This window comes from Phasianus colchicus, chromosome 1 (assembly GCF_987193195.1).
Source record: "Phasianus colchicus chromosome 1, bPhaCol1.hap1.1, whole genome shotgun sequence".
Classification (NCBI taxonomy): domain Eukaryota; kingdom Metazoa; phylum Chordata; class Aves; order Galliformes; family Phasianidae; genus Phasianus; species Phasianus colchicus.
In genome coordinates this window covers 126156975-126180530 of record NC_143436.1, presented here as the reverse complement: position 1 = coordinate 126180530, position 23556 = coordinate 126156975, and the positions used below count along the sequence as shown (strand labels likewise).

General features: G+C 40.4%; 2 protein-coding genes across 6 annotated transcripts in view; both read left to right on the top strand.

Annotated features, from left to right (window-relative positions):
* The window catches only part of WWC3 (WWC family member 3), a 98949-nt gene extending 96256 nt beyond the window's left edge, over positions 1 to 2693 (top strand). For 2 of the 4 annotated variants that reach the window (XM_090125871.1, XM_090125876.1), the window contains one exon: positions 35 to 2693. In XM_090125871.1, coding sequence (XP_089981997.1) covers positions 35 to 101 — 67 coding nt within the window. In that variant the 3' untranslated portion in view covers positions 102 to 2693. The remainder of the gene's footprint in view (positions 1 to 34) is intronic. The other 2 variants (XM_090125866.1, XM_090125859.1) reach the window with 1 other exon arrangement.
* Positions 2694 to 3721: 1028 nt separating this feature from the next.
* CLCN4 (Cl-/H+ antiporter 4) overlaps positions 3722 to 23556 on the top strand; it is a 38560-nt gene continuing 18725 nt past the window's right edge. Inside the window, exons 1-4 of one of the 2 annotated variants that reach the window (XM_090125840.1) lie at positions 3722 to 5795; positions 16335 to 16486; positions 16835 to 16934; positions 20814 to 21001. In XM_090125840.1, the coding sequence (XP_089981966.1) occupies positions 16343 to 16486; positions 16835 to 16934; positions 20814 to 21001 (432 nt within the window). In that variant the 5' untranslated portion in view covers positions 3722 to 5795; positions 16335 to 16342. Of the gene's footprint in view, positions 5796 to 14833; positions 15920 to 16334; positions 16487 to 16834; positions 16935 to 20813; positions 21002 to 23556 lie in introns of those variants that run through there. The other variant, XM_090125836.1, reaches the window with a different exon arrangement.

The window sequence follows — 23556 nt, the reverse complement described above, 5'->3', positions numbered from 1 at the left end:
ACATCTGACTTCTTTTCATCTTTTTCGATCACAGAGAGAAGATAGCATTTTTTACAAGACCAAGGATTAACATACCTCCTCTGCCGGCTGATGATGTATGACATGTTGCATTGTAAACATGAAGTATTTATCGCTTTTATTTTAATGAAGTTATTAGATTAGCCAAGTTTCTTTAAAAAAAAAAAAAGAAAAAAAAAGCAAACAAACAAAAGTGCAAAAGCTAATATACACATTTTGTAAAAAATAAAAAAAGGAAAAAAAGTAAAAGTAAACAAAAACATATATATAAATATATATACATATATATATTTTATAATAGCGACTGCAACAAGGCTTGGTTTTTCCTTGTTGTGAAATTGACATCTCTGAAGACAACTTATTTTATAAAAGATCGACTATCCTGTTAAGAGCGTGTACAGTTTTTATGCTGTTTTATTTGACTTAAAGGCTGGAAGACAGAAACAAAGTGAGTTCAGGCAAATTCACTGTAGTGTAATTTATTTATAGTGCCTTTTTTCCTTGAAGGAAAATACCTACTTTAAGATGTATTTTAAGACTGAAATTTTGTTCTTCAGTATTTGTCATACAGTAGAATGGAACCATTGAGCTGGTTTTGTTTCTGATACCTGAAATGAAAATACTATGTTCTAAAATTGTCACTTTTTTCAGCTTTATTATCTGTAGCTTATTATGTACATTGTATCCTTTAGCAGCGTCTTTGTCATAGCAAAATATTATCACCTGCAATGTGTTTAACAGTGATTAGAAGCGACGTTAAACTCTGCAGAATTCGTTTGCATGTTCTTACTGTGCACTAATAGAATGTTTTCATTTCAGTTGTCTCTAAAATATCTTTATATTCTTAACTAGATGCTCAATTTAAACGGAGGAAGGAAAAGGGTGACAGATCTTTGTTTTGCTGTTTAAGGGAAAGGGAGTTAAGAGAGCTCTGTGAGCTAGCTAAACTGCTAAAGGGATACAGCAATTCCTACAGTTTCAAGATTCTGACCTGATTCAGGAATACGTGCTAATTTCAGAAAGCAGCTGCAGTAAGGAAGGGTGCTTAAACACGTATTCTTTCTAAAGGATATGCTTTGAGGTTACTGCATGTGAGTTCTTTTGAACAGTGACACTTTCCAGGAAGGAAGTTATAATTCTGGAAGATATAGCTCATTTGATTGCTGGTTGGATGAGCTGAGATCTGGTAAAAATAATTTTACTTGTTCATTGTCATGAAAGACTGTCGCTCTGCATTCCCGAGAATGCCAGTTTTGTGTCCTTGCATCCTGCAAGTATGTAAAAATACTTCTTTACTAAGCTACTATAATAGAGCTTCTCGTATTTTTCTAATTATGCATTACCTACAAAAAGAGGTGCCCAACACAAGACTAACTTTGCAAATTGCTAGAATTGCCTAGAAAGAAGATCATGCTCTCTTTTCATCAAGGGGATATGCCCAGGTCAAATTGGCTTCAAATTTTTATGCCAGGAAACCAAAGCAACAGCAGTCAGAAACTAAGCAGACTCATGAAAACCTCTGATCAATGGGAGTACTTTAAAATATTTTGCAAGCGTTCTTTGTGAGTATCAAGAGCTCATACTCTGTAAGTGTGTCAAAAGTAAGGAAAACCTGAAAGTGAAGCTGAGTTGCTTCTTATTTGCTCAATCTGAGGCCACAGGTATTGGACAGAAATCTCAGTCATTACTCAATGAGGATGATTTGCAAAGACAGTCAATTTTAAACTAGTGCTTAAGAAACTATACAGATAAAAAACAAGTAAATCACATAAGAAGTTGTTAGTGTTTGGGTAAAAGTCTAGGGACAGCAAGCTTTCAAGTGCTTGTTGCTTGAAATGATCAGTTGGTCAGAATTTCATGTCTCATGATCAGTGGAGGCCCTTTCATAGTAGTATCTATCCTAAGTTACCATGCAGTGCTTCCAGAAATACTTGCTTTGTGCTAAGAATAGACAACACCATGTTCTCATGACAGTGTTTGAATACTGGAAGAGGTTGCCCGGAGAGGTTATGAGCTCTCTGTCCATGGAGGGATTGAGGACTTGATTGGGTATGTTCCAGGGCAGCCTGGTTGCATTAAACCCACCTTGTGCAAGGGCTGGGATAGGAACCTTCCTCCCACCCTAAATTGATCTCTGACCATATAACAAAGGGACGATGTCTGGCGGCTTCTCTGTTAGGGGGTTCTGTTGGTGTTTTTAATTAGTGACCGCTGTGAGACGTCATCGGTTTATCTCGTGAGTCTGTGATTCTGACTACTGTAATGAGTTCTGTCTTGATGTGGTAATGAGTTATCATATTCAGTATTCATCTCTCTTGTTTTTGTCACAGTTCTGTATGATTGTGTCATTTTTGTATTATTTGAAAGTATTTCTTCTACAAAATAAAATAATTTGCCATAAACAAATAGAATTTCGTTTAATGCCATGGAAGAAGACATGGTTTCAGGGGTTTATATTTGCCACATTTGTGATTCCTTTCATAAAGACATTTTATATTTGCATAACAGTGAATGTTTTCAAATAAAAGAAAGAGGAAATCTGTAAATTCTATAGAGGTTACACTGAAGACCTGAAATGGATGCAGGGCGTAAAGAATGGCAGATATGTTTTCCTATGTGGTTACTACTCACAATAGGTTGACAGCTGTATCTAAAACTCATGGTTGAATATTCTGGATTCCTGGGTGGCTCCTCTACCACACACTGAATTGTCTTCCTTTTTTTTTTTTTTTCCTAGCAGAATTTCTTACTTGGTAGGTTTGTATTTGAAATAAATTGATACTGTTATTCCTGTAGTATCTTAGTTTATGACCAGTCCCAATCTGGAAACCACTCAACAGAACACACATTAACATTTTCATGCTGAACTTTACTGCTGCTTTCCACCTTAGTATTTGTAGAAAGACCTTTTGTTGTTGTTGTTGTTGTTGCTCTCTACGACCCTGAGCTGCAGTAGCACAGTCAGAATTGAAGTACTGACATATGACACCTTTCTCTGTGCAGTATTTGCAAGGCGTTAAGGGTATGACAGAGTTAAGGTTATTTTTAAAATGCTCTGCTTGAAATAGTCATTTGGAATACCAACTGTCTCGCTACCCTCAGGATCAACTACAAAAGCTATAATGGGTATGTTGGTATGGATCTTCTGATATAAGAATTAAGTCTTGTATATATTTCTTGCTGTGATTCTTGTGAGCGCTTTGCAAAACTTCAAGGTAAGAGCTGTATAAAAAGAGCAAATGTTTTTTAGGAGTTAGATGAACTACATGCTTTGTGTCCGTTTTCAGCATGATGCAAAACTATGATTTAAATTGTGTTTTTAGGGAGGAGGGCGTTTTATTGCTTGTTTTGGTTCCCATCTCTTTTCTAAGAGTAGAGTCATAGGAGTATGAGAAGAAAAATATATTTACAGAGGGACTTCAGAAACTGTGAGCTAGCAAAAGGAAGAACTGTTTCATTTGTGTTCTTTTTTTTTTTACAAAACAGTATGTGAACACTTATTTCCCTTTTCTTGAGACTACTTGATTGACTCACTAAGATTAGAAGAAGAAAATACCAAAGCATGAAATTGATTTGGTTTTGGAATCTCTATGTATCAGCTAAATGACCTGCTTGCACTTTGGAACATCTTAGCATTCTTGGAAGTTAAAATCTTCTTGGAAGAAGAATCTGGGTTATAGAATGACATTTTCTATAGTGAGTTAGGTATTCTGTCCCTATGACAGCCAGACTATCCAAGTGCAATATGCATTCAGCAAAAGACTGGGTGAGTTCACCTGTAGGAAGATGAGGAAAACTGGGAAGGGAATTGAGGAATGTCTATCAAGGAAGAAAAAGGAGGTTAATACTCATTTGGTTAGTGCATATAATAGCTATTTTGTGTCTAGGACATGGTATTTATGTTCTGTTATGTGTCTTATGACACAAAAGTTCCTAAGTATTTATGGTTGCATCTGACTAATTCATTGCTGCATGCTGTTTTCCCTACACTCTCTCATAAAGTGATCAAGGAAAATTGCAAATAAATTATCAAGGAAAAAAATTAAGTGCTAGTGTTTAACTTCCTCTACAGAATTCAACTGGCTTATTAATTTTGCTTCTAATGGGCACAACAGACAGTGGCAAGAAGTTAGGCCTTTCACTTTTCTTCACTTTCCTGATGTGATTATAGTAGGTCTGCAGCTGTTACCGATGCACGAACAATAGAGAAATGTGATCTGTGCTATGTAAAGGGCATAATCAAATCTCTTTTCTAAAGGCATGCTCCTTGTTCAAGAAGGCTGTAGGAATTACTGGTGAAGCAAGTGCTCAGGTTTCATAATAAAATTGAAAATGTGGCTTCTATTTGTGGAATCCATATGAGAAACAGGGAATTCAGGAACTTCCTCTGGTTTGCAGACGAGATCTGGTGGAGCTGTGGAGCCATTCTGAAAAAATTTTGTGCACTCTGTACCAACTGACTTGCTTTGTTGGGCCAGGCTGTCTGCTTAGAGCATCCCCAGGTATTTGTCTAAACACACTGGGACTTCTGGACCTTCTGGAACTGTGCTCCGCAGCCTTTGAGGTTTGTGGAAACCATGCGTGTGCATTCAGTCTCTCATGGGTATTATCATGTGTGCCTGGACAAGGTCTTCTTCTGCCTACCTGTGCACTTGCTTGGTAATACAAAGCACACCCCCGAATGCCCTCAAGTGTACAAGCAGTCTATGCAGTGTTTGGATAAGGTGAACCAAGCTGTAAGGTATGTGTCCTGAAATAAGGTATCACACACAAGTGTTCATACACTGTCTTCTTGAATAGTAATAACCCTGCATTGCACAGCATGATCCTCGTGGGGAGTGCAACATTTGTACCATCAACTTTCAACATTCTTATTTTGCTATAGAGCCTGAATACATTGCAGGGTATAATAATAGCAGGACAAAATGCAACAAAACAATGCTGACATGTAATGCACAGTTGAGCAAAATGATGAGAGATAATCACTGCATTTGAATGAAACATTTTATGATGTGCTAGTATTGAAATACTTGATAGGAGGATTTAAGCCGAAGTTTTGAAGGAAAAGGAGACTGGCATGGAAGAGAGGATCTTTCAAGCAGGAATGCCTTCACCGATGAAAAGGCAGAAGGTTGCAAGTGGGGTGATTTAATGGATGAACAGGGTGGAGATTGAAGGTAACGTTAGGGACTAAGCCTCTGGGGTCATTTTGCAAAGCTTGGCTATGGAGGGTTAATCAATCTGCTAAGCTTGAAATGGAGTGTGAGGAGAAGGAAAAATGCAAGGGATGGTGGAATTTGTTTGTCTGACTTCCAGGCCACTGTGATTATATATTTCAAAAAGATGAAATAGGATAATTACAACACCTGGGTGCTGCTGCAGGGTGGATAGGAATGCATCTTAATTTGTACACAGTCTATAAATTGTTTTTTTTCTCATGAAAAATGTGTTTGTTACTGCTGTTGCAGCAGGATTCGTGAACTCTCGGTAAAGAAAAAAACAACCACTTCTCAGGTGAGAGGGAAAGAAAAGCACCAGGTATTGCAGTGCTCAAGAATAGGTAGAGAGGGCTAAAGAAGCTTGCAGTGTAATCCTGCAGGATTACAGCTCGCTCTGTCTCTCTGCCCCGTCTCCTATCAGATATCCTATAGACGGAGGATGCAGTCACATGATTGTTACTGCTTCCTCCCCATGACATCAGTGCTTTGCAGCCATACCACTAAAGAAAGGATGCTTTTGAAATCTTTGGGACTGGGCTAAATGATGTTGAATTGCAGGTAAGCAACATTAATTCTTCAACAAATTAGCGTGCCAGATGCTTTGCGCTGCCATCCTGGAGCTCCGGCTCCGTTAGGCACAGTTGCTGCTAGAAAAGAAGGCAGAACAGATTCTTTGCGAGCAGAGGGCTTGCAGGTGCAGTGGCTGCTTACTGCTGTGTGCTGCTCTTCCAGCTGACATCTCCAGCAGAAAGGCTGCCAGCTGGAGCCTTAAAGCCGAGGAAGGCCCTTTGTCCCTGCATTCCGATATGGCTCCTTCATGTGTCTGCTGAACTCAGTTTGCGGGAGCAGCCATCATCATGCAGCCGTGCAGAGAGAGGAGGGAGCAGCAGCACTGTTTTCGTGGCATTGCCAGTTTTGTGCCTTATTGCTGTGGGCTTTTTCTCACCCTAAAGGCTGCCTAAAGGAAGTTGTTTTAGAGGGAGATGTGTCTGAGCTTAAAAAGGAATGAGGATTAACTTGCTTAGGGGGTTAGCAGATGTATTTGGGGAAAGAGGCTTTTCCTTCATTAATTTTTGCTGACGTGGTTTGCAAGTACCCAGTCCGACAGGTTTCCTGCATGAGCTGCTGTAGTATAGGATAGGTATTGTTTGTCATCCAACATAAATGCGGAAAATAATATTCCAGAAAGGACATAGGAGACGACAAGCAGATTTTCAGCTCTTATACAACCTGCTCAAAAGACTGAAAAATCCCCACTGAACGGATTTTTTGGACAGTGGTGTTTCTGTGGCAAAGTCCAGAGTCTGTTTTCTTTTCCTACAGTGCAAATATATGAAGACACAGATTTGTAGAGGGTGGCTTTCATGGCCTTTTAAAAAAATTCTGGATGTATTTTTAAATGTATGTTGGCTTCTTATTTGCATTACATTATTATTATCCTTAATACAAACGGTAGAATTATAAAAGCAAGAAGCTAAATTCATGTTCTGAGTTCATACCAGTGAGAGAAATGAAATTGTGCTTGTTTATTTTTGCATTAAGAATTCTGACGGATAAATGTGTGCTCTTGAAGGAGAATGGAGGATGACTCAGCTGCAGCTCCATAGAGGCAGGCAGACAGGTGGCATGTCAGTCACAGCGTGCAGAATGTTCCCTTATTCCTGAAAATCCTCCTCTCTGTTCAAGTATTTTCTTTTTTCCCAGCATTGAGAAATATAGAAGTGTGACATGGCTCGGGTCAAAGCCAAACACCTGGGGAGATTTTGCATCTCCAGTGTTGGTGTGTAGGCTGCACATCCTGGAGGGAGGTAGTTTCCAATCTCAGGTAATAAGGTATGTGGTTGTGTCAGAAATATGGAAAACTAAGCAAACAGCAGTAGTAATGAAACACTGGAACCAATGAAGACAGCAGTTTTTAGAAATAGAAAGCCTTTTTTATTATTTCTTGAAATAGACTCTTTGCTTTTTCAAGATCAAGCCTCAAAAGCAGTAGAAATACAAGCCTGTCATTTGATGAGATAGAAGGCTGTATTCTGATGGTACCAGTGCTGAATTTCCTCTTTTAACTTCCTCTGAAGCATCAGAGGAAGTGCTGGCTCAATTCTTTCTAGCCTTAGGAGTGCACCAAGTTCAGTTCTTGCTTGCCATGCATGCAGGGACATGGCCCTTTGCCCTCATGAAGTGTGCAACCCCCCAGCTGCCACACACCAGTGTTAGAAACACAACTTGTTTTGTTCACCAGCCCTGATCATATCTGAGTGCTGTATGGAAATATGTATAAAGCAGTTGTTCTCCTGGGCTCCTGATTCGAGTCAAGCCTTTTTTGTGCAACAATGGACAAGGTATCAGTCTAAACGTATGCTGGGACAACTCTGAAATGAAGGACTCAAGTCTTTTAACAGCTATTTTTTATAAAATGGCAACCCTGGAAATAGTGCTGGTCAGAAGGCTGTGCTTGCCCAGTCATGTTATGTTTCACTCAGGGCACTGCTCCATCTGGCTTCTGGTAGTGCCCATCCCCTTGCCAAGGGAGGCAGCAGCCTGGGCCTTCTAAAGCAGGACTGGAGAGGGTCCCAGAGATGGTGTTGGATGGTCTGCATGGAGCAAACAGGCAGGGAAACTGGGACAGGTTACAGATGAGGAGTCTTAACACTTTTCTCAGCACATATGCATACATACACAGAAGGTTCTGGGTTTGCTCAGATTTCTTCATCTCTAGGCCAGAAAAACCAACAATCACATATGACGTGCAGCTGATGCTAACAGAGGAAGGCTGGCAGGTTTCCTTCAGGTTGCTGTTCCTAAAGCACTTCTAACATGCTGTGGGCATTATAACAAGGGCAGATTTTCTCCATCTTGCAGGTGGGGGAACTTGGAGGTATGAAGTCATCGTTCCATACGCGCGCAGGCCACCAGCAGCAAACTGCCATACAAACCAGTGCCCTCTCAGAAAAACACAAACCTCCATCTGCATTGGAGTGACTCACTGCCTCCACTCAAATCATGAGAAGTGACAAGGCAGAACACATTAATGGCTTTTCCACTGCAGGTTTACCAGCTTTATTTTAAGCTGAGAGCTTAAAAATGTTTTCAGTGAGAGGTTTATTTAATGCTGTTAAATGCACCGTTTAAGGGAATGGCTTTTTAGGAGTAAAAGTGCAGCTCTCTTCTCTCCGAATATATATTTTTTCCTCCTGGAAACCAATTTATTTCTGTTAATGCTATTGTTTTCTGACTGAGGAAACAAAGGGCAGTGCTGCAAACCAAGCAAACTTCTTGGGACGTCACCCAGTCCCACCCACTGTTGAGGCAGGTTCTCTGCAGTAGGATGCACAGGAAAGCATCCAGGTGAGTTTTGAATATTTCTGGAGAAGGAGATGCTTCTTCAAAAAATCAAGGTATGCTGGGTTGTTGCGTGCAGGGCTCGTGGTGCTGGTGGGATGTCAGCAGAGGGACATCCTTTAATAAAGGTTTTTCAGCTTGGTTTGAGAAATGCAGACCACTTATGTTCCATAACAGCGTTATGGAAGTTGCTTGTGCTGTTTCCACAGCCCCGACATCAATGCTAGCAGCTACATTTACTGGGGGGATGTTAAAGCTTGCTGGCAATAACAGAAGTGTGTTTAGCAGTATTATTCTTCACAATGGAGCCCATTTTGAGCGATGCGAGCGCAAACATTCCACTTGACATTTTCGGGAAAGAATTAGGTTCCCCCTGACCCCCTCCCTTCCTGACATAACTCAGCAGCTGAACTAATTTTGCTCAAATTTTCCAAGAAACTTTGAGTGGAGACCAGAGACGTGATGTTTCATACCAAAGGAACTTGCCTCCAAAGGCAGACCCACTCTGGGAGGGTGCTGGGTTCGGCTGGGTGCTCAGGCCTCCAGTGCTGAGGGTTAGTGCCATAGCCTAGAGGCCTCTCAGGAGGTTAAGGGCACAGGCCTAGCTCTGCTGTGGCTGCTACATCCTCTGCCACAAGGGCAAGATACCTCAGCTATTTGTTGTAGTTCCCACTACCTGTGGAGCGCATGGGGTGCCCAGGCTTCCAAACAGGCCATGCTGCCCCACACCCTGGGCCCCAGGCTTTGCGTCCCCTGTGCTCCAGGCCTGCTCTCATGTTGCTGATGAGATCATACCCTTAGCACGTGCAGCGGCTGAAGGGAGTGTTTGGAGACTGTGGTTCAGTCTGGAGGAGACTTTTGTGCTTCAGTATTCCACCACTTATCCCAAATATTCCCCCCCCCCCCCCCTCTGCCTCCCAGGCCCTCTCCCCTGTGATCTGCTGCCCTGTGCTTTCTGAGTTTGGCTGCGTCTTCATCGTTTTTTTCCATAGAGGTTACTCAGGGTAAAGCCATGCATCCAAAATTGGCTGTATGTAGCTTGCCCATGCTACCACAGCAGAAAGCTCCTTAACGTGCGGTGTTGGGGCCATACAGTAACGTGCTGCAGTGCTTTAAATTTATGTTCCAGATATGGCAGTCTGCCTGTGTTTGTGCTGCGGGAGATGGCAGGGTTTCACAGTACGGTTTACTCATATACTGGGACCAAGCCATTAATCCTTGAACTGTAAGAAAGGGATTTTCCAATTTTATTATCCATCTTTATTTTCCCAATTTAACTGCTCAATGCTTTTTTTTTTTTTTTTTTTTAATGCCACATTATGTTTCCAGAAAAGCCTGTGACTGAGTTCAGCATTTTCTTATTTTTCAAGGAGTCATTGCTCTGATCCTGGGCCATCCCAGTGTTTTTTAAGCACCATTGTTAAGGCAGAGGGTCGATAAATAGATCGCCTTGTTCAACCTGAGGCTCTCATGAATAGCCTTTATATCGCTCATGGATATTTTTTAGACTGAAGAAAACTGCACATTTAACTCATGGTTCAACCTGCCTCTACTGAAGACATCTTTCTTGTAAGATGCTGTTGGGTGATGATTTACATCTTTCTACATCCTGTAGGATGTGCTGTTTCAAGGTCATCTTCTATGTGGCAAGGGATGTGGCATTTTTGGTTCCCAACTAAATAAACCTTGTTCTCTCACCACTCCCCAAAAGGCATATTTGCCCCTAGTAATCTTGCTATACTTTTCTTTCATTTATTTCAAGGTAACTTCATAATGCCTGTGCGTGCTGACACCCTGTTCTATCAAGCCTATTTTCTCCTGCCAGGCAATACTGGAGGCCTCTGGTTTGACTGTGCTCTGATCTGGGACCCTTCTTCTGCATTGTGGGCCTCAGCCTCATCCCCTTATGCCTCTTTCTGAATGCTGACTTCTCCAACTCACTCTGCTGGTGCAGTAGTGACCTGCTGCCAGCATGGCACTCAGCTCGGCCAAGAGGCTGGCGCACCATGCTTGGTTTTTTTGAGCACTCAATACTAGGAATATTCAGTACTAAAATCAAGCACAGAGAGTGGCAATTCATCTGTCATTCTATATGATTGTCAGCTGGTAAGCCAGTAAGACTGTACTGTTCATAGTCAGATCCTAAGTAAAATAAGTCCTGGAGATTTTCACGTGCCTAGGAAAAGTCACTCTAAACAAATACAGATTGGGAAACTTGCAGCAGGCGTTTAGGGTTTCTGCTTTCTCCTCTTGCCACATCCACTTCTTCATGCTACAGCAGAGAAGTCATTGACAGAGGTGTGCTTTGCTGTTTGCGTGGCTGTTTTTTCACATAGCAAACTCCACACTGCTACTTTTACAGAAAACAGCATTAAGTTGAAAGTGTATAGGGAAACATTCATCTGCTAGAAATACTGTAAGTGTTGGAGTAATTCAGTAACTGTGATCTGTTAAAAGTAACTTGAAACTTAGTAGAAATGCATTTCAAAATGTACTGTACGTTGTGTCCAATTAAAACAGAAAGCAGGATGAGGAGACCGTAGCACATTTAGTAGCAATAGGCAAGGGCCAGGACTTTTCCTTTGATGACTGTTCAGCTCGTTGTTTCCCATCAGTGTACTTTTTCAGCTTCTTTGAACCACGGGATGTTTTGGACTGTGCTTGCCATGTCCAAGTGTATTTCAGATCAAATCATTCAGTTAATGTAATACCTACAATGTCAGTTCAGCCCCTTCTAGCTGCAGCTTTTACATTTAGTTCAGAGATTGTCAGCATTTTTATTATAAATATAAATATTATCGCTTTTCCATAAAACTTAGCTCCAAGCTACTGTGTATTGTACAGCTGATTTGAATCATAAGATGAGTTTACTTACTGTGGGACCTGCAGAAAAAAAAGCATGACCTCACATATGACAGTACTACTTAAAAAATAAAAATAAAAAATAAAAAAAAGGAGTAAATGTAACAGAAGAGACCTATGCTTACAGTCTATATGGTACCTGTTGTGCTCCTGGACATGTCCCTGCCCACCAGCCAGCTCACCATGGCTTCTGCAGACTGTCTGCACTAATCCATGCATTGCTTTCTTTATATGGGATGTTTCAGAGATTACTTACAAATTATTTGGTTTTATACCAACATCAAGTCCCATGGACTAATAGTTGAGCTGTACTTTTGATCCTTGCCTCTGTCTCCTCCCATGCAACGCTTCACAAGTTTATTGGTTCCAATAGATTTGTTTCTTCATTCAACTTTTAGCAAGAATCAGTTTACAGTTGATAGAGCAGAATATTGATTAAAACTTCCAGTTGTAGATATATTAAGCTATTCAGTGATAAAGAGCTGAACAAGGCTCTTTCCGTGCTGAATCACAGGGAATGAAATGGCAGATGTGATTCAAGGTCAATAAAGACAAAATGATGGGGGTAATGACCCTAAAATCCCACAGAATGATGGGCTTCTGCCTCTCATGGAGTACATCTTGGAGTTACAGTAGATTGCTCAGGGAAAATTTTGGATGCATGTCCTAAGCAAAATGAATGCCAGGAGTTATTAGAAAAGAATAGAGGACTAAGCAGGAAACATTTGCTGCTGCACAAATTGTTTCATCAGCATCTGGAAAAGTAGTTAAAAGGACAGCAACAACATCTGAGACATAGAACTACAAAGGGACAACATGCACATCCAAGAGGCACTCAGCACCATAATTATGTTCAACACTTTTCAATGTATATAGGTTTTGCTGGAGTATCCAAATTTTGGGGTATTAGGAGTGGCTAAGAGTTGCATTTATTTTTTAATTCTGTATGCAATGATATTGCAATGTTTTCTTTCGAATTAATGGGGCCAGAATGGCTACTTCTGATGTCTCTGTGATACGTGAACAGAAACTGTTGCTTAAAGGGGACAATCTATCATCTCGTGATAATGTACATGTCTCAAATATGTGAGATAAGTTGCTTCTGAATAGCGTTTCTCTCTCATCAGCTACAAAAGGAGTTTGGATTCTAGTGTCCAGAGTCTAGTGCAGATTTGTGATGCTAGATGAGATAACACATATTCTGAGTATTTGTACTTTTGCTATCATTAGAGTGGATTGCTACTGTGAACCCGGCTACAGTCTATGTTTGGATGACATTCATTTGCCCTTAACATTTGTGTATTAAATTAAAATATCCATAATTAAATTGTTAGCGTAAGGCTGCAGTTTTGCTAACAGGAATGGAAAGATCTCTGCAAGAACCTCTAGAAGACAAGTTAACCCATCCTGAAAGAAGCTTTGGAGACTGTTTCAGATTCCTCAGAAAGGTGACATAAATAATTGCCAATAAGGAGAAAGACAGTGGTACTTAATGGTGCTTAGTGCCAGCACATAAGAATCGTGGGATCTCTATGCAACTCAATTAAAAGTGTTGGAGCCTGAATTAGGTTTTGTCTAATTTGACATCACACCTCTGCATTCAAAAGCATGGCAGCTGGCATGGAGTTTCAGGCAAATAATCATCCATCTAGCTGCAGTTTCAAATACTGGAACGCTATCTACAGTTCAAAGTTTGTTTTCTAAGTCTTCCATGGCCTTGCAGTCTCTAACACTTTCTTGTGTCTCTGGGCATGCTGCACAGCACGTATGTTTAGGATAGATTCAGGCTAAGATTGTAATTACCCACATACCTGTGGTCTGGCCTGGTATTATCCATCACAAAACTGTCATGTGCCGGGCATTGACAGCATACTTAAGAAGCTATTTTTTATGTGATATAACTAGCATATTGGGTAACTTTCTTGTAGCATTAAGGAGAACTTGCCAACTCTTTCAACACAATAGTTTCCAGACATTTTTTATAAAGCAGCAGGATTGCCTGGGTTCAGGCAAGCAGTCCAGACTGCATGTTCCTTACAGGTACTTCTTCACTGCATCGGAAGAGTAGGTTGAAGGAAATGATCTGTGTGCTACAAAATAATAGCACTGTCTGATTCTTTCTCTTCATTCCAGCTTCATTCCCATTTCAGCCCCCAGCCATGGTTTACAAGATGCTGAACCTGAGACCACTTGCAGCTTCAGCTCCTTGGTGTCAGCTGCAGCATCCTACCTTCGGACTCTCGTTTTCCTTACTAGGGCAGGAGCGTGCTCTCATCTGCTTTGCTAAGTACTGCTATTTTCAACTGTCTCTCCTGTTTTTAACCACTTCCATCTTGTGGCTCCTTATTTGTGCTCTGCAGCACCACATGGGACACCTGCTCTGCATTTGGCCACCTTCACCAGGCTGAGACTGCCTTGCTTGATTTTCCTGAAGGCAAACATACTCAGTTTGCACACTTAAAAGGACTTCTACAGAGTTATAATGGGGATCTGCTGTTTGCCTGTAAGACAATGTTTTTCTCAGCTGCTTGGACTGAGCACATTGGCTGTGTAGTCCAAAAAGTCCTCCTACTCAGTGGAGTGCACTGGTGGAGCTGAGTATTCATGCTTGTTATATCCCTGGAGTCAACACTGGGGGAAAAGATTAAATGGATAGGATTCAAAGAAAACATTTGAAAATGGGTAATGTGTGGAAAAAAGGCAGTAAGTAAAGCAGGCTGAGGACAGCAGCAGACTGCATGGATGTTTGATTTAAAGCTCATCTGCCATTTTTTCCCTATTCTAATCACAGAATTGAGAGATTTCCTCACTGCTTCAAAGATCTAAATTCTGCAGGTGAGATCACTGTCTCCATATCTGAAGGAGGAATGTAGATTGCAGTTTTTAGTGCTGCACTAGTCTCATCCATAGCCTGCAAAAATTACTGTGTGTCTGTCAAGGAATTACTGGCTCTGCAGAGTCAGTTCTGTAAGACTCAAAGTCTGCATCTGTCACTAGTTTTCTTGTATATTTTCTTCTGTGTGCGTTGTTTTTTTCCTTGTGAGGTGACAGTAGCCTAATACACTGTTGCTGTTTTCCATTATTTTATTATTGTTGTTATGTTTACCTTTTCAGGTTGCAAATTGTACTCTCCAGAAGACCCTATTACCCAGACACCTATTTTAGGATGGATGACACTATATCACTCTTTAGAGCAACACATCCTTCTCTGTCTCCAGAGGCAGCCTAGGTAGTTCTTATGGTCTAGACACCAAACTTTTGGATGGATGAAATTAAGTTGGTTGAATCCTGTGTGTCTAAAATACTTATTTAAAAGACTCTCTTGCTACTAAAGGTTTCTTATGTTGGGAATGGTGTCAGCCTTTTCTGTATCCTGATGTATCAGTAAATGCTTTGGGACTTGACCCTGTAAAGGAGGCAGTCCTTCTTGCATACAGCCAAATGTTTCTGAGGTCTCTGTGGAAAAGAGAAGTACAGTAGTTACCAGGTAACTTCATTCTGTGCTGATGAGGATCTCGTAGAATCACTAAGGTTGGAAAAAAGCTCTAAGATCAACGAGTCCAGTCATAATTCCATCCCCACCGTACCCACTAACCACATCCCTCAGTGCCACATCAACACATTTCTTGAACACCTCCAGGGATGGTGACTCCACCACCACCCTGGGCAGCCTGTGCCACTCTCTCACCATTCTTTCTGAGAAGAATTTTTCCTAATATTCCATTACCTCTCATCCTATCACTGGAGATTACACATTACCTGAGAGAAGAGGCCAACCCCCACCTTGCTATAACCTCCTTTCCTTGCTATAACCTCACTGTAGAGCAATAACATCTCTGCTGAGCCTCCTCTTCTCTTGGCTGAACAATCAATCCAATTCTCTCATCTGCTCCTCACAAGACTTGTGCTCCTTCACAGAGAAGGGCTGTGGACATACTCCAGGGTGTCAATGTCTTTCCTGTAGTGAGGGGCCCAAAAATGAACACAGTACTCAAGGCGTAACCTTGGCAGTTGGTCTTGTTGTACCTCATACAATTGGCCTCAGGCCAGCAATCCAACCAGTCCACATCCCTCTGTAGGGCCTTCCTACACCCAGCAAATTGACACTTCCTCCCATCTTGGTGTTGTCTGGGAACGTACTGAAAATGCACCCAATCCCCTTGTTCAGTTTGTCAATAAAGATATTAAACAGGACAGGTCCCAGTACTGACCCCTGAAGAACACTGCTCATGACCTGTCACCATCTGGATTGAGCTCCATTCACCACCTCTCACTGTGCCAGTCATCCAACCAGTCTTTTAGTCAGTGAAGAGTACAACTGTCCAAGCTATATGTTGCCACGTTCTTCAGGATTATGCTATGCAGTGTCAACTATATCTACATGAAGTAGGTACAGTTTCTGAGGCTTCAGGACAATGGGCATGGATGGTTCTCTGCTTTCGTTTCTGCAGTCTGAAAACCCAGAGGAATGATAAATGGTAAATTTTAGTGTATTATCATTTGTCTTCTGAGCTAGTAATTTTGTCTTCTCTGTAACCTCACCACAGGTAGGGCACTTCTTCCAGCATGTGATAAGCATTTAACTTTGCAGAAGAAGCTCAGAACCATCCTGGATTTTGGGGCACTATTTGCAAAAAAAGGTGGTATTACTACACTGGGGCACTATACTTTTTTGTGCTGGTCTTTAAGAGTTTGCCAAACTCTTAAAGTAGTCTTCAGCAGTACACTTTTCCTAGCGGTAATGCATAGACTTCAGTAAGTGCCCACTAGAATTGCTGAGCCATGTTTTCTTAAGTTTGTGGTTTGTGGAAGGATTTTGGAAAACTTGATTCTGACATGTCTGGCAAATCTGCATGAATTTACTGAAAAACTTGTTTTCCCCTCTATATACAGACCCTAATATGGTTAATGCAGGAGAAATGAATGGTTCTGGCAACCTCATGGATTTTCTGGATGAGCCTTTTCCTGATGTTGGGACTTATGAAGATTTCCACACTATTGACTGGCTGCGAGAGAAATCGCGTGACACTGACCGCCATAGGAAGGTAATGGCAGCTGGATTTGGTGTGTCACAGACCCTGAGTTACGGCCATCTCAGTTGCAAGAACAAGCAGCAGTTTTCCAATGCTTTTAGTTCCTACTTTGAATATCATTTGAGGAGAACTTATAAAAATATAGGTTTGATATATCCTGAGTTTGTAAATGCGGAAGTGTTTTCTGCAATTTATAGCAGAGCATCTCTAAAGTATGGTTGGGACTGAAGGGAGTAGAGAGTAGAAGAATTTTTAACCTACATTTGAGTGGATTAAATTCTTTTGTTTTGTTTTGCCATGATGCATTAAAATTGTGTTAGCCTGAATCAAAACCACAACTCAATGTACATATTGTTTCAGATTACAAGCAAAAGTAAGGAATCCATATGGGAATTCATCAAGAGTTTGCTGGATGCTTGGTCAGGATGGGTTGTAATGCTTCTCATAGGACTACTGGCAGGTATGTGTGCGTTACATTGCTTTTTCCTGGAACCACCTCACCCAAATTTGCTGCAGCACCATTTGTTTCTCCCTTTACTTTGTTCTCTGTTCACTGATGTTTCATGCTAAAAAAAAATAGTTATGTATCCTTGCAGTTTTAATATTTAATAAAAGCACTCCTGTTGAGTGCTGACTTGGAAAAAAACATTATTAATCTATAGAGAGATTTTCTTTGAAAATAAGTATGTAAGTACTTTATTCTCAATTGACTACTTTCACTTTCTGAGTCTTCAATTCAAACTAGCCAGTTCTATTGTAGATTTTTTTTTCCTTGTCTTCACTTAACTGCATTCTGCAAGTAAATGTTGTCATGTGGGGAAAGAAAATGTTGGCCATGTACAGTCAAGAGGGAGCTTTGTAAATCATTACGTCCACTTGGTTGTCTTTTTATATATGCATGAAGGGAAAATACAATTTCAAACTCAGTTCTGCATTTGCTTTCAAGCCAGACAGACATTACATTTAACAGCCTGTTTGAACTCAGATTGCAAATTCATTAATTGCTCGAATTGCTCTTGTCTTTTGCACACATTAGCACATCTTCCAACTTGGAAAGCTATACTTCTATTACGAAGTTGAAACACCTGTCATTTTTTTTGTATTTTTCCAGTGATGTCAGGGTGCTCTGGTGCGACTGTGCTTGGTAGAACCACAATGCAAAGCTTCACGATTTCCAAGCAGTGTGGATCTCTTTTCTGCTATCTGTCAACCTAATATATTTATCGTAGCTGTTCAGGTGTGTTAGAAGTGCTGGGGAAGGTCTTGAGAAAACACCGATGAAGTGACATTTTGGCAAATGGTTCTGTTGTATACATGTTTCCACAGTAGTTTTGATGGGTGAATGGCATGGGAAGAAAGAGAAAGTTCAAGGTTTGTTTCAGTTCCAGTTCACAATGAAAGCTTGTTCCGGCACACGCAATATTATTGAAACCCAGAATTGATAACCTCCATTAAAGCTCTAATGCTCATACATCTATCCTACATACTACAGGTCAGGGTAAGCTGGAGCTGAGGTGCATTAACTTCTGCAAACTTTGTGATGACACAAGTGCAGAACAGCATGTTTTACCACAAAGAATAGAGGTTAGTCTGTTTTTTAGTTGGGCAAGGACTTGTGAATCAGCAAGAGAAAAAAATTATCTGCGTGCTCATGATCTGGGCTGTAGACTTTGTCTGCTCTTGGAATGATACATGTACTCTGTGTCTGTCAAAAATGGAGCCTTGGCTCAGCTGCATGGCCGTGAGGCAGCTCTTGGGCAGCTGAATCCAGGCATTGCCAGGGGCAAGAACAGGGGATGGTGAGGAGGGGGAAAGCAGCAGCAGCAGTGGGGCATGAGGAGACTGTGCCCCTGCTACAGCCTTTGTGGGGACAGAGGCCAGTAAGGTGGGACTTTGGGGAAGGGGATGGCAGGAGCCTCCACATATTTCCAAAGGCACTTGGAAAAGTTATTCAGGCCCAGGAGTTTAAAGTTAGCTTAAATTTTTCATTCCAGGTGCAGGATGTATAGACCAGGGGGCCAAATTCAGTTCCTTTGATGTAAATATATGGAAATAAACATATGCTATATTGCAGTTTTGCACTGACATGTCTAGACAGCAATGTTAAGATGTCTAGCTTAACAGTTAAAGGATTGACTTTCTGGGTTGCTGAGCACTCTGCAACTTTCATTAATTTCAACTGAAGTTGCAAAGATTTAGAACTTGGATAAAATCTAGTTCTTGGATAAAACCTAGTTCTGGTCACTGGGCTTATTAATCAGTAACTATTGTACTATTATCCTGCAAGCACTGGTCTTCTCCTCTTGTGATTTTCTCTGTAATATATGTGTAGTAAATCACAGCATTTTCCTCTTTATGTGGATCCCATGTAGCAAAAGGGATTAGTTCAGTATATAATTAAGCACGTTTTCTTAGAGGCACAGAGGCGCATGGAAGCTTGTTTTAGAGAACTGAATGTTATTTTCCTACTCTGTTATTCACTTGATTAGGGGAAAAATATTCAAAAGCACGTTCTACTAGGTAGCATTAATATTAAATTGTCTGATTATAGATTATGTGTATTTCAAAGATTGGAGTGACAACAGAGAATGATAAATGTCCACCAACAGATGTAAGAGGCACAGCATTTGGTGCTTATGCTCAAGGGCTGAGGATTCTTTGTGCTATTTCCTGAAAGTTTCAGAAAATTGGAGGAGAATTTAGAGTTTACTATATCTCACCGAGTTATGCATGCTGATGTTACAACACGATGGTTTCTAGTCATCTAAAAATGTATTTCATCATTTCCAAAGAAATCTGGGGAAATGGAAAGAGAGTGGAAGAGAAAGCCAAGGCCTACAAAGAAAATCACTATTCCGGGCATCACTACTCCTGCAGCCTGTTTTATTGTGGTCTTGTCTGGTATGTGATGAGGAGTAAAGGCCTTAAGATGCACAGGAGAAGTTCAGGTTGGATATTAGGAAAAATTCTTCTCAGAAAGAGTGGTGAGGCAGTGGTACAGGCTGCCCAGAGAGGTGGTGGAGTCACTGTCCCTGGAGGTGTTCAAGAAACATGTGGATATGGCAAGGAAGGATTTGGTTAGTGGGTATGGTGCGATGGGTTGGTGGTTGGACTAAATAATCTTAGAGGACTTTTCCAACCTTAGTGATTCTATGATTCTGTGTATAGTTCTTCATACTCTTCTGTTACAATAAAAATTGTACACTGCTAATGTAGTTGAGTTTGTGTGGTGACAGGTACTCTTCCTAAGACGCTGAGAAAATATGCTCATGCATATAGCCCTGTGGATGCTATTATTTTTGGTTCTGTGAAAAAAAAAGCAGGTTGTGCATGCCTGAATTATTTGAATTTTATTATTCTTGTTATTATTTTCTTCTTATTTCACAGAAATAAAAAGCAGAAACTTTATTTACAGGTCAAATGAACTGACTCCTAAGGGAAAAAAAGATCAAGCCCTCCACACATCCTCCCTTCAGCTGATTGGATACTTAGCAGAAACTGAAAAAATAAAAGTCTTGAAACTATAAAGACGATCCATTACCTTTTCCAAAATATTTTAATCTCGCTGAAATTCACCGACAAAATACAATGGAAAAGCAATGTTTCCCTTGGGGTCACACCACGTGAAATTTACGCGTCTTCTGTCCACTGGATGTCGCTGTAGGTCTGTGTAGTTACTGGGAGAAAGTTTGAACAGGGTTTGTGTCCACAAAGAGAGAATTTAAAGAGTAATTTTAATCTCTGTGTTCGGATTGGTAATGAATGTACACATCAAGAGTCTGATTCCATTAAGTTCATAAGTCAAAATTTGGCATCCATATCGTTTTTGCACTGAAACCATCCTTTTAAAAGGTTGCTGTCATGGGACCAGAAGGACTAGAGGAAAGTAGCAGTGTCCTCCTCCTATCCACCCCTGAAATGCAGTGTGGCTTGGGCCCTGTGGCCTAGTCCTTACACACAGCCCTGCTGACCTCCATCAGATGGTATGCCTGCCAGGTACAGGCTGCAGGAACAGTCCCAGCATTACTTAGGCCTTCCCTCTTTCTCAATTAGCCATCATGAAAATAACAGTATTTTTAAAAAAACGCTTTAGGAGAGAATGCTGATAGATCAAACGTTGTTATGGCTGTTTCTTTGCAATTCTCCCACTGTTTCTTCCACTTCTTTGGTATGTCTATGCATTCCAACCTGAGCAATTGTATGATTCTATGATTCTATGATATACTGCAGCTTCTTCCCCAGATGATGTATTTTTGCTTTTATTATAAACAGATGTATTTACCTCATGGCTTGGTATTTTTCGATGCCACATCTCCTTTTTATGCATTTCCTTTTCCAGGCACGTTAGCTGGAGTGATAGATTTAGCTGTGGATTGGATGACAGACCTGAAGGAAGGTGTCTGCCTGTCTGCGTTCTGGTACAGCCACGAGCAGTGCTGCTGGACATCTAATGAAACGACCTTTGATGACAGAGACAAATGTCCACAGTGGCAGAAATGGTCTGAACTTCTTGTAAACCAGTCAGAGGTATGGGAGACCTGATTGGGGTGGGGTCAAGGAAGACTGGGGAATGCCTCTTTTTCATACTTGCTGATGCTCTCTCCATGTAGATTCTCTGAAAGAGAAAACCTTATGAATGGAAATGGATGCGTTTTTTTTGTTTGGTTGATAGGTGCTGTTGTTGTTTCGTTGTTGTTATTGTTTGTTTGTTTTTAAAGACATTACCACAAGCAATGTCTGCATAATTGAGGACTGTTATAATACCAAGTGTGATAGAAACTGGAAAATATCTCTCCTTTTTTCTATCCTTTTTTTTTTCCTTTCTTTCTTTCTTTCTTTCTTTCTTTCTTTCTTTCTTTCTTTCTTTCTTTCTTTCTTTCTTTCTTTCTTTCTTTCTTTCTTTCTTTCTTTCTTTCTTTCTTTCTTTCTTTCTTTCTTTCTTTCTTTCTTTCTTTCTTTCTTTCTTTCTCTCTTTCTTTCTTTCTCTCTTTCTTTCTTTCTCTCTTTCTCTCTTTCTCTCTTTCTCTCTTTCTCTCTTTCTTTTCTTTCTCTCTTTCTTTCTCTCTTTCTTTCTTTCTTTCTCTTTCTTTCTTTCTTTCTTTCTTTCTCTCTCTCTTCTCTTCTCTTCTCTTCTCTTCTCTTCTCTTCTCTTCTCTTCTCTTCTCTTCTCTTCTCTTCTCTTCTCTTCTCTTCTCTTCTCTTCTCTTCTCTTCTCTTCTCTTCTCTTCTCTTCTCTTCTCTTCTCTTCTCTTTATTGTAGTTATTTTCAGTACAAATGATAATGTTTCAAGGCAGAATGTATGGAAGTTTTGAATTTTAAGACATCTATGGTAGCCTTCCTTACCTGCTTGTGGCAGACGGTACTTTCATGGTATTTTGTTTCCACCTCAGCTATTCAGTGTATTGAATAATATCAATTCCTTCAAAACTCAAATTATTGTATTGAAAAACATCCCCCATTTTTGCAGGTGACTTGGAGGCAAAATTGAATACGACGTTGTCTAGGTGAGATGGATGTGTCATTGGAAAGAAAGGGCTTATGTGATATCAAAGTCCCTAACAGAACTTTTGGTTTGTTTTTAAATAAATGGTAATGCAGTTTAGGCAATAATAAAGGAAAGAAAATACATACTTCTATGGCATAAACCTTCTGCAGCCAGGCAACTGAGAATAGGTGACTTGGAGACATTGTCTCAGATCTTCCTCCAGTGTGGAGGTGGTCCAGCCCTGCAGAAAAATGTTTGAGGGCACCTTCACTGCTGTACAGGATTGTCATTTATGTTCACTTCAGTGCCACTTTAAGTTTGTAGTTAAAGTAATATAAGATGAGAGTGTCTGTGAATATGTACAACCCAATTTTCCACACTTCTTATTAACTGTAGCGAAGGTAGTGGAGTGCTTACTGTTCCTGAACATTCCCACCACTTAATCACAGGCAGAAATCTCTCTGTACAGCTTCCAGTCCACAATGCCAAACTTGCCTTTGCCAGAGGTTTTCTAGGCTTGCACAGTTCTTCATAAACAGATGGTTCAGATGGGTGTATCTTTGTAACAGTGAAGAAATATTACCGTGGTATAAGGTTGCAGGACTGGGGACAGGGTTGTAATTTAAGTGAAAAAAAAATGTGGCAAATCAAAAAAGGGTAGAATGTTACAATTGTTATGGGATTTAGAAATCCTGTGCATGTGTTTGACATGCTGTTACTCTGAGAACCTGGAATATTTAAACAGAGCATTTCCTTGAGAAAATTTATTGCTTTCACCTGCTGCACAAACTTAGCCATCACAACTATTGTATGCCATGGCTTATAAGAAAAGTATCATCTAGATGGACAATGTAAAATTTAGCTCATTTATATCCAAACTGGACTTATGACCTCCTAGTATCATGTCACTGTGAGAAAAAAGGGTTCTTTCTTAGCTTTAATCTTATTCTCACAGCAAAGGAGGCTCAAAGATCCATAGTTTTCTGGATGCCATGACCCAATGGATACTGCGGTATTAGTAAGAAGTGTCTAATACTATTATATACAAATCCATGGCAAAGACCTGTAATACTCCAACAGAAATGTGGATTTGGCAAGTAAAAATTATGTTCTATTGCAAAAGGTTATGGGCAAGTTCTACATGATTCCTGTATCTCTAGAGGACTCTAAGAGGAATCATAACATACTGAATGTTATTAAGTTTCAGGATTATTATTATTGTTATTACTGAACGTGGCTATATTGCTTGAATTGGTATTCTACATTTGGGTAGCTGCTCTGTAGAACAGCAATGCACAGAACTAATTTGGATTACATTCCAGACAAAAAGTTCTCAGGGCAATTTCTCTAAGGGTACTCTATCAGATGTATCTACTTTTTTAATGTGTGACTGTGACTCTTTCTCATCATAGCCAACTAAATTTGACATTCTGAGGACTAAGATTTAGACCACTTCTTTCCTGTGGTTTTTCTGATTTATGACTGATAAACCCTGTACATATGCTCTCACTGATAATTGTGATATTTCCTATAGCATCTCTTGAAAAATGATTTAATTCTAGACCTATTAAATGAGCCTAAAGCAGGTTTGATGTA